This window comes from Rhinichthys klamathensis, unplaced genomic scaffold, assembly GCF_029890125.1.
Source record: "Rhinichthys klamathensis goyatoka isolate OS25496 unplaced genomic scaffold, OSU_Roscu_1.1 h1tg000799l_1, whole genome shotgun sequence".
Taxonomy (NCBI): domain Eukaryota; kingdom Metazoa; phylum Chordata; class Actinopteri; order Cypriniformes; family Leuciscidae; genus Rhinichthys; species Rhinichthys klamathensis.
In genome coordinates this window covers 162851-188548 of record NW_026607192.1, presented here as the reverse complement: position 1 = coordinate 188548, position 25698 = coordinate 162851, and the positions used below count along the sequence as shown (strand labels likewise).

Below are 25698 nucleotides of genomic sequence, written 5' to 3'. Positions count from 1 at the left end.
TTTTACATTTTCATCTTCCTTTAGTGTCTGCAAAGTTCCAAAGCACAAAGTCCCACCAGCGGAAGTTTTTCTCCATATCAGAGTCAGTGTTCCTGAACTCCCTGAAACGCCTCCATTAGTCGTGAGTTTCTTCCGGGAACGAACACGTCACAATATTCTTCATTTAAATAATTCATAGAGGAATAAAGGGGCGGAGCCTGGTTAGTAGTGTGTTGAAACTGGCGGTCATGGTAATTAGGGGCGGGACATTTCCCAAACGCTTGACCAATCACAACACACCGATCCAGCCGACCAATCAGAGCACAGTGAGCTTTTCAGAAGGCGGGGCTTCATAGAGACAGGAACTAAACAGAGCGTTACTGACAGACTGGGAAGAGAGGAGCCGCAACAGTGGAAAATAATGTGTTTTTAAACATTCAAGCATTAAAACCTGTTCTAGAAGAGGCCAAAAAACAAGACTCAAAAGGACTAAGTTCTTTTTTTTAAAAACTGAATGTTCAAAGAAATATCGGCCAGTGGGGTCATAAAAAATCGAATTAGTTAAAAGGAAGAAGTTGAACTCCACTCGCAGACATTTCTTAATGTTTTAAGCACAAAAATTCCTTAATTTTTTATCAAATTATTTAGAAAATTCAAAGTAAATGCACCTTGATTTTATAATGTTTAGATGTTCGTACTGGAAAACGAGACAAAAGTACTTTTTGCTTTTTTTTTTAACTTAAATATGCAGGAAAAACAGTTAGTCATTAATGACTTCTGGTTTAGTTGTAATGAGCGTTCCTCTCATTGGAGACGCCCTGCGGCCTGAACACACAGAAGAGATGAGAGCGCTCTGACTCGCGCCGCGTGTGTCGGGCAGGTTCGATCCTGAGCTTTACTGTGACCCGCAGGGGTTTGGTCTGTCTATGACAGGGATATTCTTCTCTCAGAGGTCATTGTGTGTTGGGTTTACACTCCTGACACTCAAATGTATTACTTACAGACTGTAAGCATGTAGTAAATGGGTGGGTGAATGCTCGTCTTTTGAGAGAGAGTGTGTTTGTAATGTACTGGACGAGCTGCATTCCTGCTCCACCACACACACATCAGACACCCGAGCGTTCACACACCTGCCCTACAGGTGGAAGCGCAGATGAGTATTCACATATATAGTTAAAAAGTGCTATATAAATAAAGGTGACTTGACTACAGAGCTCTCGAAAGCTGCAGGAGCTTTTCTTCATGTTTGAAGTCTCGTTGTCTGCATGAATAATTTTGGCTCTGTGACACATTAACATCTCACTCTTTATGATTATTAGCTGTTAAACATTCAGAGGACGGAGAGAAAGTGCAGAAAAGGAAGAGTTCGACTGAGGAATTCGGAGGGCAGGAACAGGTACGTCCAGTCTGTGACACACCTGTTTCAGTGGGCGGAGCCAAAGCAGGGGACAACACCATAACAGAGGACAGAGGAGACACACACTCACACACACACACAGAGGCACGGATCGCACACGGACGCAGGATGTTTAAGAAGAAGGAATACAGTCCTGTGAAGGCCGGACAGTGAGTTACCGTGTTTTTATCTTGTTAAGCTTGTACAGAATAAAAGGTTCAATGGGGTTCTATATAGAACTTTAGGGTTCTTGACTCAATCATAAAGAAGCTTTCATGCTAAGAAAGAAAGGAGATTGTCGTAAATCATTGCATAATACTTTCATGTTCAACGGGTTATTATTATTTTTTTCTAGTTATAAAGTATGTTTATGAGCTGTTTAATTCATGAAAATGAATAGCAACTGAATTAATTAACACTAATTCTATGAAACGATTCTATGATGGAACCCCTGAAAGGTTCTAAATATGATGCGTCTGACAGAACTCTATATAGAAGCTTTTCTTCTAAGAGTGTAGCAAGAGCCTTATGTGTAATTATAGCAGTGAAACGAATGACAAATCTATCTAAAGTCCTTTTAGAGGAGAAACGGACTGTGTTCATGCATTTAACCTGTAGTTATAGTGTGTGTGTGTGTGTTGTGATTTATCTTTATGACAGGGCAGGGCTGTATCTCACACACGGGGGATTGAGTAAGCTGGACGTTTTGTCATTGATAATGCACTGCAAATCTTGCTTTATGACAATAACTCATGACGAGGTTATCATCGTCTTTTCCAAACAATGACTGTCCCCTGATATCTCACTCATTACTCTAATAATTACCACATAAATCAAGAAATGGAGCGGAAATATTGATTCGAGTTGAAAATATTTTATTTTCAACTCGAATCAATATTTCCGCTCCATTTCTGAAAAAAATGTTTTGAGAAAAATCTGTAACACTTTACAATGAGGTTCCAATTGTTAACATTAGTTATAGATTAACATGATTAACATTGACAAATACTTCTGAAGCTTTATGTAATGTTCATGTATCAAATATTATTGCTTAAGGGAGCTGACATGAACTAACAAATTACAAGTATATGACAAATGTTTTGCTTGTTGTTAGTTAATGGATTAAATAATGTGAACCAATGGGACCTTGTTGTAAAGTGTCACTGCAATGGTCAGTTATACAGGTTCATACACTCGTTACAGAGGAACCAATCAATGATCGGCCAATCAGAGGGCAGGATTGTGTGCTGTCAGGTAGTGAGAGGGAACAGTGAGTCACTGGTTGTGTGTGTGTGTGTGTGTGTGTGTGTGGGGTGGAACGTCCATGTTCTGAGTAAACGAGTTTATGTATCATATACAAACTGACAGACAGGAGCACAATAGACAGCAACTGCTTCATCTTTTCTACAACACTCACATTTTATTCATAAAGCATTTTCAAAGGCAGCAAAATGGACCAAAGTGCTGTACATAAATAGCATAAAAAAAACCATAAAATGGCAACTAATCACAACAACAGTCAAACTGTCCGTCAAGCGTTCAGTCAAACATGCGGCCGATCCCTCATTAATAGTCAAACGCCAAAAGACAAGTGAAATAAGAAAGTCTAGAGCAACGTGTGTAAATATGTGATTAAAGTTGGTGAAACATTTGTAATTAATGTAAAAATGCATTCACATTGACACACTCAATTAGTGTTTAATTAATGATTAATTGATTAATGAATCCATATGATTTTCTTTCCTCTTTGGATCACAAAAGGATAATTTATTTATTTTATTTTATTTAAAAATGTTATTATATATATTTTATGACATTTTATATTTTAATACACATAAAATGAATATATTTAACATTTGATTTTAATTTGATTGTATTTTGTATATTGTTATAATACTTAATATTCTTATAATAATATTTAATTAATTTAAATGTTTTATTATATTTTATATTTATGATTATCAATATTTTATTTTATATTATTTTATTTTAATTCCTTTTATTTATTTAATTTCATTTGTATTGCTTCATAATATCCATTCATTGTGTCCCATATTTGTCTGTGGAACTGGAGCGATAGAATAGAGGTGAAACCTGTTGTACAGTGTGTGTGTGTGAGGTCAGTGTGTTTCGTGATGCACATTAATTAATGAGTCACATCTATTACTTCACACTGGTGTCTCCAGCTGATCAAGTCTCAGTCATGTTTGTGTGTGTGTTTAGGGTATGTTTCTTTGTATCCTGCTGCACACACACATCAGTGTGAAACACAGAAGTGAGGCTGACACCACACACGCACGCACACACGCACACACACACACACACACACACACACAGTCACACACACACACACACATTTAGATACAAACACCGACTCACACACACAGTCACACACACTAAATTTACGCTCACACACGCTCAGACACTTACACACACACATTTACACACTCTCACACACAGACTCTCTCTCTCACTCACTCACTCACTCACACACACACACACACACACACACACACACACACACACACACACACACACACACACACACACACACACACACACACACACACACACACACAGACCCCTTGTACTCTTGCAGTAAGTGTGTTTTATTGGCTGTTGTCCTGGTGAGCAGAACACACACAAGTCTGAGCTGTTGTGTGTGAGGATCAGGCCCGTGTAAAGAGGGGTGTGTTGTTTTGTGTACATTAGTAGGTGTGTGTTTAACCTATAATCTAATTGTGTGCCAGTCAGTGTGGGTTCTTGATTTGCTCAACTGATGCGTCAGGGAATGTTGTAACTGATGGATTGGTGATTGTTGAGTTTGAATGAGGGAAATCTCCCTGTGTTTGACCAGAGCTTCGGTTGTGTGTGTCGTTCGCTTCGGTTGTGTGTGTCGTTCGCTTCGGTTGTGTGTGTCGTTCGCTTCGGTTGTGTGTGTCGTTCGCTTTAATGCTCAAATATTCTGAGGATCATCAGTTTCCTTGTCAGAGTCACTGCGAGTCACACACCGGTTTCAGTGGGACTCTGTTTACACCAGGGTTAATCACCTTTTAATCACCATTTATTTATTTGGTGAATATGACCATTGCATGAATTTTGTCAAATCAGTTTTTAAAAAAGAAAAGAGTTTCACATATTCTTTCAATTAATATTTATAATATGTAATATATAAAGACGTAACTTTTTAACCTTTTTATTATATTAATATATATTTTTTTATTATTGTTTATTCCATGTAGTCTCTCAATTTGTATAAACCACCCAGATCAAGAAATCTTTCATGAATTGTCCTTTTGACTCTAACACTTTTAACCTTTTTTAATGTTATGCATGTATTTTTATTAAACGGAAATGATGAATATGATAATTTCATGGCAAATCAAATTTTAAAACTACAATTTTTTTAATGCAGTCTGTCAATAATAATTACATTTTATAAACAATTTACCTTTTTATTTTATTGATACATTTATTACATTTTTTCAAATGTATTCCATGTAGTCTGTCAATGTACAGTATATAAACCTCCCAGATTGGTTGAGAGAATCTGTCATGACGCTGTTTCGGCATTTAAGCCGCGCCACACGCTGGATTATGAAGACAATGGCCCGCCCGCGCATCAGTCCAGGGTGTGACATTAAACACCAGGAATCTTTTCTGAACTGTGGAAATTCCATAAGAAAGGAGGCAGAATTCCGAGAGTTCCGCCTGAACATTCCACAAGACACTCCCAGTCACTGTCACTGTTTCTCTCTCTCTCTCTGTCTGTGTCTGGCTCGCTCGCTCTCGGGAGGGTGTGACACAGTTGTGTAACGACTGCAGGAATGTCAGTCAGAGCAATAAATGATGAGATTGTGAGTGATTGACAGATCACAGTAGTAGAAACTCAACTCAACTTGTTTTTGCTGAACTCGACATCAAACTCAACGGCCGACTCAAAGTGACTCTGATCATAAACTATTAACATGCAAACAAACACACTTTAGCTGTAAATTTCCGTTTTATTATTACAGAACCTGGTGAGATGTCACGGAGCAGGAGTGATGACACTCATGGTGTGTGTGATGGTTTGTTTATGAGTGTGTGTGGTGGTGACTGTCTCTCACGTTTCCCCCGCTCAGGTCGCAGATGAACGACCTGCTGACTCTGATCACACGCTTACAGCAAAACGCGGATCAGGTGGAGAAGAACGTACTACTGACCGAAGAACTGCTGGCGGAGGCAAGATACACACACTCACACTCACGCTCACGCACACAGACACTCACACTCACGCACACACTCACGCACACTCTCACACACTCTCACTCACACACACACACACACACACTCACTCACTCACTCACTCACTCACTCTCACTCACTCTCACTCACCCACCCACCCACTCACTCACTCACTCACTCACTCACTCACTCACTCACTCACACACACACACACACACACACACACTCACCCACTCACTCACTCACTCACTCACTCACTCACTCACTCACTCACTCACTCACTCACACACACACACACACACACAAACACACACACACTCTCTCTCTCTTTCTCACACACTCTCACTCTCACTCACTCACTCACTCCTTCACTCACTCACTCACCCACTCACACACACACTCTCTCTCTCTCTCTCTCTCTCTCTCTCTCTCTCACACACACACACTCACTCACACACAGACACTCTCTCTCTCTCTCTCTCTCTCTCTCTCTCTCTCTCTCTCTCACACACGCACACACACACACACACAGATATGGTTTAAATCATACGTATCTGACCGTTATCAGTTAGTGATTTGTAGCAGTAAATGAAGAGATGTCTCATCGATCACATGTTCAGTATGGCGTACCTCAAGGCTCAGTACTGGGGCCGTTGCTCTTCATCAGGAGCGCACACACTGACCTGCTCTGTGTGTGTTTTGTTGTTCCTCTGATCAGGATGTGGAGAACGAGCGTAAAGGCTCTGCGCTGAAACGGCAGGGTCGGGTTGCGGAGAACCTGTGTCAGGCCGAGATCTTGCTGAAGGATCTCTTCATGGACGTCAGCAAAGCCAAGAAGCACCAGCACCCGCAGGCCAGCGTGATCGAGCTGGAGTGAGTGACATCACTTCCTGTGCACACACACCACACCTATAGCCTGAACACCTGATACGCATGTGCACGCCGTCGGTGTTTTCACAGATTCGCGTTTTTTAAGTTTACGCGGAGATGATAACGTTTTTCACATTTTTTCAACACTTGCACCTTGTAACCTATTTCAAAGTGTGCGTTCTCGAGCCACTAAACGCATTTGTCGTGCGGATGAACAGCCAGAACACATTAAAAGTGTTCTGTTTTCAGTTAGAACGGTGTCGTGTAAGTTAATAACTAATGATCTTTGCAACGGAAGTGAATCAATCAAAACTTTAGCAGGACAATAACTTTACTCTAGAGCTTCTGTAAAGCCAAATGTGTTTTCGTGCAAGTGAGACGAGTACATGCACGCTCACATTTAGTCTAGAGCTAAAATAACCATCATGTTCACACACACTTTATTTCTCTCAACATGGGGACAGGAGAGCTGTCAGTCAATAAATGTGAAAAAGTAACTTTGAAAATTGTAAATTGAAAAGGTAATGCGTTACTTTACTAGCTACTTGAAAAAGTAATCTGATTGCGTAACTCAAGTTACCCAACACTGCTGATACACGAGTGCTGAGCAGTAACGTTGAGCTTGTGTGTGTGTGTGTGTCTGTAGTGTGAGTAATCTGCACGAGCGCTGGTCCAAACACTGCGGCATCTACAGGGATCTTTACGGGCAGCTTCACGAGCTCTACCTGCCGCCCGGCGTCGACTGGATCAAACTGCTCTCTGACAAACAGGTGACTAACACACACACTGCTCTAGAAGTGCAGCTGACAGCTGACAAACACACAAACACAAACACGCACACACACACACACACACACACACACACACACTAACAGCTGTGCCATGAAGAGGGTCTGAAGCTCCTGGCATTCCTCAAAGAACAGCTTCTGCTGATCTATTGTTGAAAAACATCATGATCTGCTGCTTTAAAGCTGGGGTTCAGAGAAAGAGTAAAAAAAAAAAGTTATTAAATAAATAAAATTGAGTAAAGAATTTGATTAAAGTAAATAAATAAAAAAATGACATTAAAACAAAAACAATTACATAGATATTTAAATATATCAAGAATTAGTAAATAATTAAATAAACTAAAATTTGATTTAAATAAATAACCATTACATTAAAACACAAACATATCAATTAGAAAAAAATTGAAAACAAATAATAAAAAATAATAGATATATAATCTCAATGATATAATATAATCTAAATTAAGTAAATTTTAATTTTTGTATTTGTATTATTTAAATACAGAAATATATGAATATGTATATATTAATAAATCATTCAAATTAGATTTAAACAAAAATAATTCAATAAATAAATACTTAAATAACAAAAATTAGATTATGAGTACACATTGCATTGAAACGCACACACATTTTTTTATAAATAATACATATACAAAAAGATAAATACAAAAATTAAATAATAAATAAATAATAAAAATTAGATTAAAACAAAAACAGTTAAATAAATACTTAACAATTAAAATAAGTAACTAATTAAATACTTTTAAATAAATAAATAAATAAACATTGCATTAAAACACAAACACGCAAATAAATGAGAAAATAAAATGACAAATAAATAAATACAAATAAATTACAATAAATGAGTAGATGACCAAAAGTAAAAGAATAAATTAAAATAGTAAATTGATAAAAAATATAAATAAACACAAAAATGTAATAAATACAAATTAGAAAATATTTATTTTTAAATAAATAAGAAAATAAATAAATGAATTAATATGAATAAATAATAAATAAACATTTTATTAACACAATAAAAAATAAATAAACATTTTATTAACACAATAAAAAAAAAAAAAAAAATATAGCTGCGAGCAGCGATTACGGGCCCAAGCCGGTGGCACCGCAACCCCGGTGCCTTTAGTTACCTAAAGGCACCGGGGTGGCGGTGCCGCCGGCTTTGGCCCTTCATCGCTGCTCGCAGCTATATTTATATATATATATATATATATATATATATATAAAAAGCCGGTGGCACCGCCACCCTGGTGCCTTTAGGGTTATTGTGCACGACGTGACACAAAATATCTGCTCGCTATCTGCCGAACGGCTCTGGTAGTTCCGCTTCAGCACTGATGATGTTGTAGAAATAGTGCGCTCTGGTTGGTCTGGATTATTCTGGATTTTTTATTTTATACAGAAATAAGTTATTTATAATTCAGATGAGAATAAAGTTAGTGTTGATTAAAATGAAGGAAAACAAATATATTGATCTGAAATATAGCACATTAATTTTAAATGTATTTAGGTTCAATTACCAAACATACAATCTTAATTTAATTTAAAGCAAACAATACATTTAAAATATATGGGTTGTATGCACTTTTTTTTATATAAAAAAAAGATATATATCCAAAAAGACAAGGCCTTAAAGGGTTAAACTCTTGTCACTGTAACAGACGCAATCTCTCTCTCTCTCTCTCTCTCTCTCTCTCTCTCTCTCTCTCTCTCTCTCTCTCTCTCACACACACACACACACACACACACACACACACACACACACACACACACACACACACACACACACACACACACACACGTCAAGTCACTTACATTTTAGATGCAATATTGAATAAGCAGAAAAATCGGATTTTCTGCTCTGAAAATATAAATAAGCATAAAAATTGAATAAGCACTTTGAATATTCTAAACAGAATAAGCACTAGTCGCTAATGAATAAGTACTAGTACTTAATGGAATAGATACTAGTATCTAAAAAATAAGTACTAGTAGCATGAAAATAGAGACTAGTAGGTTAAAATGATTAAATGTTAAAACGGCTTGCCATATTGGCTCAGAGAGAGAGAGAGAGAGAGAGAAAATGACCTTTTAGATACTAGTACCTATTAATAGATACTAGTATTTATTCAATAAATACTAGTACTAAGTCATTAGATACTAGTACATATTAAATAGATACCAGTACTTATTCATTAGCTACTAATACGTATTCAAAAGAATATCTAAAGAATAAGCACTAGTATCTAAAGAATAGGCACTAGTACTAAAGAATAAGCACTAGTCCCAAATGAATAAGTACTAGTACTTAATGGAATAGATACTAGTATCTAAAAAATAAGTACTAGTAGCATGAAAATAGAGACTAGTAGGTTAAAATGATTAAATGTTAAAGCGGCTTGCCATATTGGCTCAGAGAGAGAGAGAGAAAATGACCATATTCAAACCACAATATCTGACTTTCTGAGGGTCGGAGCTAATTACTTTAAATTAGAAAGTTGTTCGGCTTGAGGAGAAGAATATACACGCTGAGTTTTGTAACTGTAGGTAAAACTAACTAAGTTATAACACACTTTATATGTCCTTTTTTAGTCATGAAAATTAATTTCCTCTCCGTGGCCAAACCGTTCGAGATATCAAAAATCTGTCCACAATTTAGCATCCTTAATGTCTTGACTTCATGCACACCGAGTTTGGCAATGATTGAATGAATTGCCTAGGAGTAGTACTTCAAATTCCACAGCAAGCGTTTTCCAAACAACCCATAATAGCCGATTTCCTGTTGGGCTGGCGTAAAACTTGACCAGGGGAAAGATGTTCGGCCCGATGAGATCTATATGTGTACTAAGTTTCATATTAATTCATGCAAGCGTGTTGGATATATGGACCAAATTGTTGGACCCCGTTCAAGGGGGCGCTGTTGAGCCCCCCTGCCACGCCCGGGTACCAGCTTCAGCCCGGCCCTGATGGCTGTGGGCTCTGACCTGTGTGCAAAGTTTCAATAGTTTTTGAGCACGTTAAGAGCCCCAAAAGCCCCTGAAACCTTGAACTCCATTAAAAGCAATAGACAAATCCCTCACACACAGAGACGAAGAGAGAGGGAGAGAAAATTCTCAGGGTTGTATGCTATTTTTTTATATATAAAAAGATATATATCCAAAAAGACAAGGCCTAAACTTTAACAAGGGTTAAACAATCACTGTAACAGACACAATCACACACACACACACACACACACACACACACGTCAAATCACTTACATTTTAGATGCAATATTGACTTTTTTTCTGTTTCAGCAGCGAAAATAGTTAAACAAAGATCACAGCAGAACCATCGAGCATCTCACAGCAACGCGTTCTCATTACTGAATGATTCAGCATTTTGAACGAATCGGTTGACTCAAAGATTCAACGACCAATCCATAATCTGTCTCATTCATGAATGACTCAGCCGTTCGAACGAATCGTTTGAACGAATGAATCAATGACTCGCTCATTAAGACGGTCGCCTGGCGACACCTAATGACGGTTTAGTGATATGTTTAAAAGTATCATTCTTTCCAACGATTGTTAATTAACTCATATTTGAAACATAAGCTATATATATATATATATATATATATATATATATATATATATATATATATATATATATATATATGTATATATATATATATATATATATATATATATATATATATATATATATATATATATACACACATATGTATACACAAAAATAAAATAAAAACACATTTGAAGCGTGTTTGCTTACTAAATTGTGAGCTGAACGAAAGTTGCAGCAAAGATCAGCAACAGGAGTCAAAATTCATTAATCACGAGAGTGAAGAGCTGACTGAAAAAAATGATGATGGAATATTTTGTGTAAAAGCGCCTATTTAAGCGAATCTGTCATTTACTCATTTGTTGTTGTGTATTACCTGAAAACCGGAAACAATCGGCCCCCGATATGGTGCTAATTTTAAAGTGACACTAAAAAGTATGCGGCTGCACTGGCATTCATAACGGTGCGCGTCCATGGCGACGAGCAAGCAGAACAGAGCGAACGTTTTTTCATTTCCACTTCCATAGAAATTCATTCGAGCGCACTGCGAGCGCCACCACTATGTCCGTGCGGACGTCCTTACTTTACTTTCACTTTTATATTAGCGATTTAAAAGGCCTCGCTGGTGTCTAACGTCGATTAACCGGTGGGAAAAGATCCTCACAGCCACATACCTAATATATTTATATTTAATTACAATAGCCATACCTGATAAAAAAGTTTTATGTACTGAGTTGATATCATTTTGGACACAAGAGGGCAGTATAGCCCTTTGTATTACTTGATGTATTTATTTTTTAACTGAATAGCACATTCTGGCTGTTTTTAAACTTGTACATTATTCTTAAATTGAAAACAAGAATAAAATGGGGTTAGTTCTGATATTTGTGTAATTTTATCTAGAAATAAATGGTGTATAATTAATTTTTTAGAAGATATGAGGCTTTTAGTGTTTACTTTTTTGACATGACTTTAATCCCTCGCCATAGCAAAACAATTTGAGATATTCAATAGCCATTCACAATTTAGCTTCTTTAATGTTTTTTCATCATGTTGAAAAAGTTTGGTGGGAATTGAATAAACCACTTAAGAGGAGTGGGTAAAAAATCAGAGGCTTTTTTAGCCAAAAATCCACATTCAGACAAAAATATCTGACTTTCTGTTGATCCGAGCTAATTACGGTAAATTAGAAAGTTGTCCGGCTCGAAGAGTACAATATACATATCGAGTTTTATTACTGTAGATAAAACTAACCACCCCCCTTTTGTCAAAAGCATTTAGGAAGTGACACACTTCCTGCTGCCAGTTGGTGGCGCTATAACTTTGACTCACAATAGTCACATCCATGTGATCGGGCTCTTACAACGAACACACTGTTGAAGTTTCATCAAGATCAGTTAATGTATGCAGTAGTTATGACACACTTCCTGTTTCACGTTTCTCGCCATAATTTTGTTTCCTCGCCACGGCCAAACCGTTCGAGATATCAAAAATCCCCTCGCAAACTTTCATCCTCAATGTCTTGACTTCATGCTGACCGAGTTTCGTGCCGTTTGTTTGAATTCTCTAGGAGGAGTATTTCACATTCCATTGCGTGTGTTTTACCAACAACCCTAAATAGCCGACTTCCTGTTGGGCTGGGGTAAAAAGTAAGAGTGTGAAGTATATATGAAACGAGGAGATCTACATGTGTACCGAGTTTCATATTATTACATGCAAGCGTGTTTGATTTATGGACCATGTTTTCGGACCCCGTTCCAGGGGGCGCTGTCGAGCCCCCCTGCCACGCCCGGGTACCATCTTCAGCCCGGCCCTGATGGCCGCGGGTTCTGACATGTGTGCAAAGTTTCAGGAGTTTTTGAGCATGTTAAGGCCTCCAAAAGTGTCCAAAAGGTAGCAGAAAAATAATAAGAAGAAATATAGCTGCGAGCAGCGATTACGGGCCCAAGCCGGTGGCACCGCAACCCCGGTGCCTTTAGTTACCTAAAGGCACCGGGGTGGCGGTACCACCGGCTTTGGCCCTTCATCGCTGCTCGCAGCTATATTTATATATATATATATATATATATATATATATATATATATATATATATATATATATATAAAGCCGGTGGCACCGCCACCCTGGTGCCTTTAGGGTTATTGTGCACGACGTGCAAAAACGTAACCCTGCTTTGACTGTCGAAAAGAAGTGTGCTGTAGAGCTTGTATCAGTGTGGGCTCTGCAAAAGTGTGCATTGAGGGCACATATCAACCACAAAGTATGCGAGAGCAACCTTCTGAAAGGTCAGGTCTACATCCAGGTCTACATCTGCCGTGTGTTTACATCATAGTAGTGAAGTTTGAAGCAATCAGGTGATTTCAAAGCTTTTTGAAAGTGACAGACTTCCTGCTGCCAGTTGGTGGCGCTATAACCGGGGTGGCGGTGCCGCCGGCTTTGGCCCTTTCATCGCTGCTCGCAGCTATATTTATATATATACACACACAAACACACACACACACACACACACATATATATATATATATATATATATATATATATACATAAATATATATATATTGTTTTTTTAAGAGACAAGACAGAATATTACTTGCCTGATCTGATTAGAAAAATAGTGTTTGTGTGTGTGTGTGTGTGTGTGTGTGTGTGTGTGTGTGTGTGTGTGTGTGTGTGTGTGTGTGTGTGTGTGTGTGTGTGTGTTTGTGTGTGTGTGTGTGTGTGTGGCGTAATTGAACAATGTAGACATAAAAACATACTCCGTCCTTTTGTTCATACAGGACATTATTCAAACTGCAAAGTGTTTACTTATATTTGTGTACACTTGCAATAAAACACAACATTGTGCTTTTGTCAAGCTATAAACTCTTGTCAAACTGTAAACTACAACTGTCACCCAACCAAAATCTCTTACACACACACACACACACACAGTTTAAAAGCAAAAAATATCAAACAATCCTATTTAAAAACAGTCTGTGGGAGCCATCTTTTGGACATTCATCATATCGCATTGGTTTTCATTTCTTGTCATCAAACAGAGCCCTAATCTGTTTATTTTTTCAGTTACACATTCTACATTGATTAAAAAAGAAAAATCAAATGTGTTTTTATTTTATACAGAAATAAATAATCTATCATTCAGATGAGAATAAAGTTAGTGTTAGTTCAAATTTTAAGGAAAACAAATATATGATCTGAAATATAGCACATTCATTTAAAATTCATTCAGGTTCAATTACCAAACATACAATCTTAATGTAATTTAAAGCAAACAATACATTTAAAATATATGGGTTGTATGACTATTTTTTAATATAAAAAGATATATATCCAAAAAGACAAGGCCTAAAGTTTAACAAGGGTTAAACTCTTATCACTGTAACAGACACAATCACACACACAATCACACACACACACACACAAGTCAAATCACTTACATTTTACATGCAATATTGACTTTTTTTCTGTTTCAGCAGCGAAAATAGTTAAACAAAGATCACAGCAGAACCATCGCGCATCTCACAGCAACGCGTTCTCATTACTGAATGATTCAGCATTTTGAACGAATCGGTTGACTCAAAGATTCAATGACCAATCAATCCATAAACATCTATCTCATTCATGAATGACTCAGTCGTTCAAACGAATGAATCAATGACTCGCTCATTAAGACGGTCGCCTGGCGACACCTAATGACGGTTTAGTGTTATGTTTAAAAGTATCATTCTTTCCAACGATTGTTAATTAACTCATATTTGAAACATAAGCTATATTTATATATATACATACATATACACACACATACACAAAAATAAAATAAAAACACATTTGAAACGTGTTTGCTTACTAAATTGTGAGCTGAACGAAAGTTGCAGCAAATATCAGCAACAGGAGTCAAATTTCATTAATCACGAGAGTGAAGAGCTGACTGAAAAGATGATGATGGAATAGGCTATTTTATGTAAAAACGCCTATTTAAGCGAATCTGTCATTGTACTCTTTTATTGTTGTGTTTTCCGTGAAAAATAATAGACTATTGAACTCACAATTCAAGCAATCGGCCCCCGAAATTGCACTAATTTTAGTGACACTAAAAAGTATGCGGCTGCACTGGCATTCATAATGGTGCGCGTCCATGGCGACGAGCGAGCAGAACAGAGCGAACGTTTAGTTAATTTCTACTTCCATAGGAATTCATTCGAGCGCCACCATTTCAATGTCTGTGCGGACGTCCATATTATACTTTCGCTTTCAAGTTAGTGTTTTTAAACCCCCCAGCGGGAGGTTTACACAATTGGTTTACACAATCACACGTTGATTAACCGGTGGGAAAATATTCCCATAGTAACATCCCTAATATATAAATATTTATAAATTCAATAGGCCTACCTGATTTTGAACACAAGAGGGCAGTATAGCACTATATATGATTTGGATTATTATTATTTTTGACTAAACAACCATTCTGGCTGTTTTTAAACTTAAAAATAATTCTTAAATTGAAAAAAAGGAATAAAATGGGTTTAGTTCTAATATTTGTATAATTTTATATAAAAATAAATGGTGTATAATTACATTTTAGAAAGATATGAGACATGCCCTGATTCTTTTTTTGACATTACTTGAATCCCTCAACCATAGCAAAACCGTTTGAGATATTCAATATCTGTTCACAATTTAGCATCTTCAATGTATTTTCATCATGTTGAAAAAGTTTGGCATGAATAAAATAAACTACTTAGGAGGAGTAGCTAAAAACTCAGAATCTGAAATCCACATTCAAACCAAAATATCTGACTTCCTGTTGGTCGTAGCTAATTACGGTAAATTAGAAAGTTGTCCGGCTCGAAGAGTACAATATACATATCGAGTTTTGTTACTGTAGATAAAACTAACCCCCCCACTTTTGTCAAAAGCATTTAGAAAGTGACACACTTCCTGCTGCCAGTTGGTGGCGCTATAACTTTGACTCACAATAGTCACATCCATGTGATCGGCCTCTTACAGCGATCACACTGCTGAAGTTTCATCAAGATCAGTTAATGTATGCAGAAGTTATAACGCACTTCTTGTTTGTTGTTTCTCGCCATAAATTCGTTTCCTCGCCACGGCCAAACCGTTCGAGATATCAAAAATCCCCTCGCAAACTTTCATCCTCAATGTCTTGACTTCATGCTGACCGAGTTTCGTGCCGTTTGTTTGAATTCTCTAGGAGGAGTATTTCACATTCCATTGCGTGTGTTTTACCAACAACCCTAAATAGCCGACTTCCTGTTGGGCTGGGGTAAAAAGTAAGAGTGTGAAGTATATATGAAACGAGGAGATCTACATGTGTACCGAGTTTCATATTATTACATGCAAGCGTGTTTGATTTATGGACCATGTTTTCGGACCCCGTTCCAGGGGGCGCTGTCGAGCCCCCCTGCCACGCCCGGGTACCATCTTCAGCCCGGCCCTGATGGCCGCGGGTTCTGACATGTGTGCAAAGTTTCAGGAGTTTTTGAGCATGTTAAGGCCTCCAAAAGTGTCCAAAAGGTAGCAGAAAAATAATAATAATAATAATAATAATAATAATAATAATAAATATAGCTGCGAGCAGCGATTACGGGCCCAAGCCGGTGGCACCGCAACCCCGGTGCCTTTAGTTACCTAAAGGCACCGGGGTGGCGGTACCACCGGCTTTGGCCCTTCATCGCTGCTCGCAGCTATATTTATATATATATATATATATATATATATATATATATATATATATATATATATATATATATATATATATATATATATATAAAGCCGGTGGCACCGCCACCCTGGTGCCTTTAGGGTTATTGTGCACGACGTGCAAAAACGTAACCCTGCTTTGACTGTCGAAAAGAAGTGTGCTGTAGAGCTTGTATCAGTGTGGGCTCTGCAAAAGTGTGCATTGAGGGCACATATCAACCACAAAGTATGCGAGAGCAACCTTCTGAAAGGTCAGGTCTACATCCAGGTCTACATCTGCCGTGTGTTTACATCATAGTAGTGAAGTTTGAAGCAATCAGGTGATTTCAAAGCTTTTTGAAAGTGACAGACTTCCTGCTGCCAGTTGGTGGCGCTATAACCGGGGTGGCGGTGCCGCCGGCTTTGGCCCTTTCATCGCTGCTCGCAGCTATATTTATATATATACACACACAAACACACACACACACACACACATATATATATATATATATATATATATATATATATATATATATATATATATATATATACATAAATATATATATATTGTTTTTTTAAGAGACAAGACAGAATATTACTTGCCTGATCTGATTAGAAAAATAGTGTTTGTGTGTGTGTGTGTGTGTGTGTGTGTGTGTGTGTGTGTGTGTGTGTGTGTGTGTGTGTGTGTGTTTGTGTGTGTGTGTGTGTGTGTGTGTGTGGCGTAATTGAACAATGTAGACATAAAAACATACTCCGTCCTTTTGTTCATACAGGACATTATTCAAACTGCAAAGTGTTTACTTATATTTGTGTACACTTGCAATAAAACACAACATTGTGCTTTTGTCAAGCTATAAACTCTTGTCAAACTGTAAACTACAACTGTCACCCAACCAAAATCTCTTACACACACACACACAGTTTAAAAGCAAAAAATATCAAACAATCCTATTTAAAAACAGTCTGTGGGAGCCATCTTTTGGACATTCATCATATCGCATTGGTTTTCATTTCTTGTCATCAAACAGAGCCCTAATCTGTTTATTTTTTCAGTTACACATTCTACATTGATTAAAAAAGAAAAATCAAATGTGTTTTTATTTTATACAGAAATAAATAATCTATCATTCAGATGAGAATAAAGTTAGTGTTAGTTCAAATTTTAAGGAAAACAAATATATGATCTGAAATATAGCACATTCATTTAAAATTCATTCAGGTTCAATTACCAAACATACAATCTTAATGTAATTTAAAGCAAACAATACATTTAAAATATATGGGTTGTATGACTATTTTTTAATATAAAAAGATATATATCCAAAAAGACAAGGCCTAAAGTTTAACAAGGGTTAAACTCTTATCACAGTAACAGACACAATCACACACACAATCACACACACACACACACAAGTCAAATCACTTACATTTTACATGCAATATTGACTTTTTTTCTGTTTCAGCAGCGAAAATAGTTAAACAAAGATCACAGCAGAACCATCGCGCATCTCACAGCAACGCGTTCTCATTACTGAATGATTCAGCATTTTGAACGAATCGGTTGACTCAAAGATTCAATGACCAATCAATCCATAAACATCTATCTCATTCATGAATGACTCAGTCGTTCAAACGAATGAATCAATGACTCGCTCATTAAGACGGTCGCCTGGCGACACCTAATGACGGTTTAGTGTTATGTTTAAAAGTATCATTCTTTCCAACGATTGTTAATTAACTCATATTTGAAACATAAGCTATATTTATACATACATATACACACACATACACAAAAATAAAATAAAAACACATTTGAAACGTGTTTGCTTACTAAATTGTGAGCTGAACGAAAGTTGCAGCAAATATCAGCAACAGGAGTCAAATTTCATTAATCACGAGAGTGAAGAGCTGACTGAAAAGATGATGATGGAATAGGCTATTTTATGTAAAAACGCCTATTTAAGCGAATCTGTCATTGTACTCTTTTATTGTTGTGTTTACCGTGAAAAATAATAGACTATTGAACTCACAATTCAAGCAATCGGCCCCCGAAATTGCACTAATTTTAGTGACACTAAAAAGTATGCGGCTGCACTGGGATTCATAATGGTGCGCGTCCATGGCGACGAGCGAGCAGAACAGAGCGAACGTTTAGTTAATTTCTACTTCCATAGGAATTCATTCGAGCGCCACCATTTCAATGTCTGTGCGGACGTCCATATTATACTTTCGCTTTCAAGTTAGTGTTTTTAAACCCCCCAGCGGGAGGTTTACACAATTGGTTTACACAATCACACGTTGATTAACCGGTGGGAAAATATTCCCATAGTAACATCCCTAATATATAAATATTTATAAATTCAATAGGCCTACCTGATTTTGAACACAAGAGGGCAGTATAGCACTATATATGATTTGGATTATTATTATTTTTGACTAAACAACCATTCTGGCTGTTTTTAAACTTAAAAATAATTCTTAAATTGAAAAAAAGGAATAAAATGGGTTTAGTTCTAATATTTGTATAATTTTATATAAAAATAAATGGTGTATAATTACATTTTAGAAAGATATGAGACATGCCCTGATTCTTTTTTTGACATTACTTGAATCCCTCAACCATAGCAAAACCGTTTGAGATATTCAATATCTGTTCACAATTTAGCATCTTCAATGTATTTTCATCATGTTGAAAAAGTTTGGCATGAATAAAATAAACTACTTAGGAGGAGTAGCTAAAAACTCAGAATCTGAAATCCACATTCAAACCAAAATATCTGACTTCCTGTTGGTCGTAGCTAATTACGGTAAATTAGAAAGTTGTCCGGCTCGAAGAGTACAATATACATATCGAGTTTTGTTACTGTAGATAAAACTAACCCCCCCCACTTTTGTCAAAAGCATTTAGAAAGTGACACACTTCCTGCTGCCAGTTGGTGGCGCTATAACTTTGACTCACAATAGTCACATCCATGTGATCGGCCTCTTACAGCGATCACACTGCTGAAGTTTCATCAAGATCAGTTAATGTATGCAGAAGTTATAACGCACTTCTTGTTTGTTGTTTCTCGCCATAAATTCGTTTCCTCGCCACGGCCAAACCGTTCGAGATATCAAAAATCCCCTCGCAAACTTTCATCCTCAATGTCTTGACTTCATGCTGACCGAGTTTCGTGCCGTTTGTTTGAATTCTCTAGGAGGAGTATTTCACATTCCATTGCGTGTGTTTTACCAACAACCCTAAATAGCCGACTTCCTGTTGGGCTGGGGTAAAAAGTAAGAGTGTGAAGTATATATGAAACGAGGAGATCTACATGTGTACCGAGTTTCATATTATTACATGCAAGCGTGTTTGATTTATGGACCATGTTTTCGGACCCCGTTCCAGGGGGCGCTGTCGAGCCCCCCTGCCACGCCCGGGTACCATCTTCAGCCCGGCCCTGATGGCCGCGGGTTCTGACATGTGTGCAAAGTTTCAGGAGTTTTTGAGCATGTTAAGGCCTCCAAAAGTGTCCAAAAGGTAGCAGAAAAATAATAATAATAATAATAATAATAATAATAATAATAATAATAAATAATCCTAAGGAAAACAATAGGGCCTTCGCCCTTTGGGCTTGGGCCCTAATAATAATAATAATAATAAATAATCCTAAGGAAAACAATAGGGCCTTCGCCCTTTGGGCTTGGGCCCTAATAATAAATAATCCTAAGGAAAACAATAGGGCCTTCGCCCTTTGGGCTTGGGCCCTAATAATAAATAATCCTAAGGAAAACAATAGGGCCTTCGCCCTTTGGGCTTGGGCCCTAAAAATATATATATATATATATATATATATATATATACATACATACATACAGTATACCAGTACAGTACTGTAGCTATACTTTATTCATCTCTGTGTGTGGAGTGTCTGTCTGTAACGCAGTGTGTGACGTCTGTGTGTTTCAGATGTCAATCCAGGGACAGGCTTACGGTCCGACTCTGTTTGATGTGGAGAAACAGATCGCAGGCCATAATATCCTGCATAAACAGATCGAGGCGTATCGCTCGGCCCTGGAGAGCAGCAACGTCAGTGTACACACACACACACACACACACACACTCGAACATGCACAGATGCACACTCACTTTAACACACACACACACATGCACTGACGCACACTTACTCTCTCTCTCTCACACACAAACACACACACACACACACACATACAAACTACAAGTTCATAAACACACACATGCACTTGCTTTTAGATGCGCTGTGTACATCGCATTAATTTGACAAATTTTTCCACCATTATTACACTGATTTAACCTATCTTATTATTATATTATTATGTGTATGTGTATGTGTATTATGAAGGTTTTGAATGTTTCCTCTCCTCAACAGAAGAACTCGTCTGCCCTTCAGAAGCAGTACACAAACCTACTGGTAAGACCTTCTCAAATCTAATAACAAGAACACAAATGACAGAGGTTTATATTCATACTTCACTCTTAAAGTAAAGCTCTGCACAGTTTAATTCAGGGTTTCGGTGTTGTGTGTGTGTGTGTGTGTGTAGGAGGTGTCTGAGAAGCGCAGGCAGCATCTGTCGTCGCTGTATGACTTGATGCAGGGCTGCAGTAAAGAGCTGCTGTATCTGACGGAGCAGCAGCAGAAGATCAGCAGCAGAGACTGGAGCGAGCGCATGAACGACAGCGCAGGAGTGCGCATGGACTACGAGGTGAGACGCTGACATAGACATCTACAGTACATACATCTACAGTACAAACATCTACAGTACAAACATCTACAGTACATACATCTACAGTATAGACATCTACAGTACATACATCTACAGTACATACGTCTACAGTACATACATCTGCAGTGTAGACATCTACAGTGTAGACATCTACAGTGTAGACATCTACAGTAGAGACATATACAGTATAGACATATACAGTATAGACATATACAGTATAGACATATACAGTATAGACATCTACAGTAGAGACATCTACAGTAGAGACATCTACAGTAGAGACATCTACAGTAGAGACATCTACAGTACATACTACATACATCTACAGTAGAGACATCTACAGTACATACTACATACATCTACAGTAGAGACATCTACAGTATGTAATGGTAGTAGACTGGTAGTTAGTAGATAGGTAGTAGACCGGTAGTAGACTGTTAGTAGACTGGTAGTAGACTGGTAGTAGACTGTTAGTAGACTGGTAGTAGACTGGAAGTAGACTGTAAATAGATTGGTAGTAGACTGGCAGTTAGTAGATTGGTAGTAGACTGTTAGTAGACTGGTTGTAGACTGGTAGTAAACTGGTAGTTAGTAGATTGGTATTAGACTGGTTGTAGACTGGTAGTAGACTGGTAGTTAGTAGATTGGTATTAGACTGGTAGTTAGTAGACTGGTAGTTAGTAGATTGGTATTAGACTGGTAGTTAGTAGACTGGTAGTTAGTAGATTGGTATTAGACTGGTAGTAGATTGGTAGTTAGTAGACTGGTAGTTAGTAGATTGGTATTAGACTGGTTGTAGACTGGTAGTAGACTGGTAGTTAGTAGATTGGTATTAGACTGGTAGTTAGTAGACTGGTAGTTAGTAGATTGGTATTAGACTGGTAGTAGACTGGTAGTAGACTGGTAGTAGACAGGTTCGGGTTAGTAGAAGAGAAGTTGACATGTTAAAGTCACTGATAATCTGTTGAGGGACTATCAGAATAAAATGTTAGCAGATATTAAGCAGACAGTTTAATAATACTCTATTGACTGCTAACTGACATGTAGATGCAAAGGTACTTATAGTTAGTAGAATATTTAAAGTGGACCATCAAAATAAAGTGTTACCTTTTATTTTAGTTAAAATATATTTTATTTCAAGTAACAAAAGCTTTTTATATGGTTTCAGTTTAGGTTAACTATAATGACCCTGGTCAGCAGCATGACTTCTAGTATATTCAGTTGAGTTGGTTGTGATTGTCATTGTTGGGCGTCTCAGAAGTAATTGAAGTAAACCGTGATGATGATGTTGATGATGATGATGATGATGATGGTTGATCTGTTCTTCACACGGATCCGTTGATGAATGTGTTTCAGAGGTTTAAGAACAACGGTCTGCTGTCGCACGAGAAGGAGGTGAGAAAACTCCAGGAGGAGGCCAGAGCACTCGTTCAGGACAAACACCCGGGAGCATCCGCTGTCCAGGTCTGCACTCACTCCACTCACTCACTCACTCACTCACTCACTCACTCACTCACTCACTCACTCACTCACTCACTCACTCACTCACTCACTCACTCCACTCACTCACTCACTCACTCCACTCACTCCTTCTCACTCACTCACTCACTCACTCACTCACTCACTCACTCCACTCACTCACTCACTCACTCACTCCACTCACTCCTTCTCACTCACTCACTCACTCACTCACTCACTCACTCACTCACTCACTCACTCACTCACTCACTCACTCACTCACTCACTCACTCACTCCACTCACTCCACTCACTCACTCACTCACTCACTCCACTCACTCACTCACTCACTCCACTCACTCACTCACTCACTCACTCACTCACTCACTCACTCACTCACTCACTCACTCCACTCCACTCACTCACTCACTCACTCACTCCACTCGCTCACTCGCTCACTCGCTCACTCACTCACTCACTCACTAACTCACTCACTCACTCACTCACTCCATTCACTCACTCACTCACTCCACTCACTCGCTCACTCACTCACTCCACTCACTCACTCACTCACTCACTCACTCACTCACTCCCTCCACTCACTCGCTCGCTCACTCCCTCCACTCACTCGCTCGCTCACTCCACTCGCTCACTCACTCCACTCACTCACTCCACTCACTCACTCACTCACTCCACTCACTCACTCACTCACTCACTCACTCCACTCACTCACTCACTCACTCACTCCACTCACTCACTCACTCCACTCACTCACTCACTCCACTCACTCACTCACTCACTCCACTCACTCACTCACTCCACTCACTCACTCACTCCACTCACTCACTCACTCACTCCACTCACTCACTCACTCACTCACTCCACTCACTCACTCACTCCACTCACTCACTCACTCACTCACTCACTCCACTCACTCACTCACTCACTCACTCACTCACTCACTCCACTCACTCACTCCACTCACTCACTCACTCACTCCACTCACTCACTCACTCACTCACTCCACTCACTCACTCCACTCACTCACTCACTCCACTCACTCACTCACTCACTCACTCACTCACTCCACTCACTCACTCACTCACTCACTCACTCACTCCACTCACTCACTCCACTCACTCACTCACTCACTCACTCACTCACTCCACTCACTCCTTCACTCACTCACTCACTCACTCACTCACTCACTCCACTCACTCACTCACTCACTCACTCACTCACTCCACTCACTCACTCACTCACTCCACTCACTCGCTCACTCACTCGCTCACTCACTCACTCACTCACTCACTCACTCACTCCATTCACTCACTCACTCACTCCACTCACTCACTCACTCACTCACTCACTCACTCACTCGCTCGCTCACTCACTCCCTCCACTCACTCGCTCGCTCACTCCACTCGCTCACTCACTCCACTCACTCACTCCACTCACTCACTCCACTCACTCACTCACTCACTCACTCACTCACTCACTCCACTCCACTCACTCACTCACTCCACTCACTCACTTACTCACTCACTCGCTCACTCCCTCCACTCGCTCGCTCACTCGACTCGCTCGCTCACTCCACTCACTCACTCACTCACTCCCTCACTCACACCACTCGCTCGCTCGCTCACTCGCTCACTCACTCACTCACTCACTCACTCACTCACTCCACTCGCTCACTCACTCCACTCACTCACTCCACTCACTCACTCACTCCTTCACTCACTCACTCACTCACTCCACTCACTCACTCCACTCGCTCACTCACTCACTCCACTCGCTCACTCACTCCACTCACTCACTCACTCACTACACTCACTCCACTCACTCACTCACTCACTCACTCACTCACTCATTCCATTCACTCCACTCACTCACTCGCTCACTCACTCACTCACTCACTCCACTCACTCACTCACTCACTCACTCCACTCACTCACTCACTCCACTCACTCGCTCGCTCACTCACTCACTCACTCAATTCACTCACTCGCTCGCTCACTCACTCACTCACTCACTCACTCACTCACTCACTCCTTCGCTCACTCACTCCACTCACTCACTCACTCACTCACTCCATTCACTCACTCACTCACTCCACTCACTCGCTCACTCACTCCACTCGCTCGCTCGCTCACTCCACTCGCTCGCTCACTCCACTCACTCGCTCACTCACTCACTCATTCCACTCGCTCGCTCACTCACTCACTCACTCGCTCGCTCACTCACTCACTCGCTCGCTCACTCACTCACTCGCTCACTCACTCACTCACTCACTCCTTCGCTCACTCACTCACTCACTCACTCACTCACTCGCTCGCTCACTCCACTCACTCGCTCACTCACTCACTCATTCCACTCGCTCGCTCACTCACTCACTCACTCGCTCGCTCACTCACTCACTCGCTCGCTCACTCACTCACTCGCTCACTCACTCACTCACTCACTCCTTCGCTCACTCACTCACTCACTCACTCACTCACTCCTTCGCTCACTCACTCACTCCTTCGCTCACTCACTCCACTCACTCCACTCCACTCACTCACTCACTCACTCCATTCACTCACTCACTCACTCCTTCGCTCACTCACTCCACTCACTCACTCACTCCTTCGCTCACTCACTCACTCACTCACTCCATTCACTCACTCACTCACTCCTTCGCTCACTCACTCCATTCACTCACTCACTCACTCACTCACTCCACTCACTCACTCACTCCTTCGCTCACTCACTCCACTCACTCACTCACTCACTCACTCACTCCTTCACTCACTCACTCACTCCTTCGCTCACTCACTCCACTCACTCACTCCTTCACTCCACTCACTCACTCACTCACTCACTCAGTCACTCACTCACTCACTCACTCCATTCACTCACTCACTCACTCACTCCTTCGCTCACTCACTCCACTCACTCACTCACTCA

The 25698-nt window shown here is 39.3% G+C and overlaps 1 protein-coding gene across 1 annotated transcript in view; it reads left to right on the top strand.

Annotated features, from left to right (window-relative positions):
* The first annotated feature begins 1352 nt into the window (after positions 1–1352).
* evplb (envoplakin b) overlaps positions 1353–25698 on the top strand; it is a 35918-nt gene continuing 11572 nt past the window's right edge. Inside the window, exons 1-8 of the mRNA XM_056243453.1 lie at positions 1353–1545; positions 5500–5593; positions 6321–6475; positions 7119–7242; positions 20502–20621; positions 20941–20982; positions 21113–21274; positions 22652–22759. Of these exons, the coding sequence (XP_056099428.1) occupies positions 1505–1545; positions 5500–5593; positions 6321–6475; positions 7119–7242; positions 20502–20621; positions 20941–20982; positions 21113–21274; positions 22652–22759 (846 nt within the window). The 5' untranslated portion in view covers positions 1353–1504. The remainder of the gene's footprint in view (positions 1546–5499; positions 5594–6320; positions 6476–7118; positions 7243–20501; positions 20622–20940; positions 20983–21112; positions 21275–22651; positions 22760–25698) is intronic.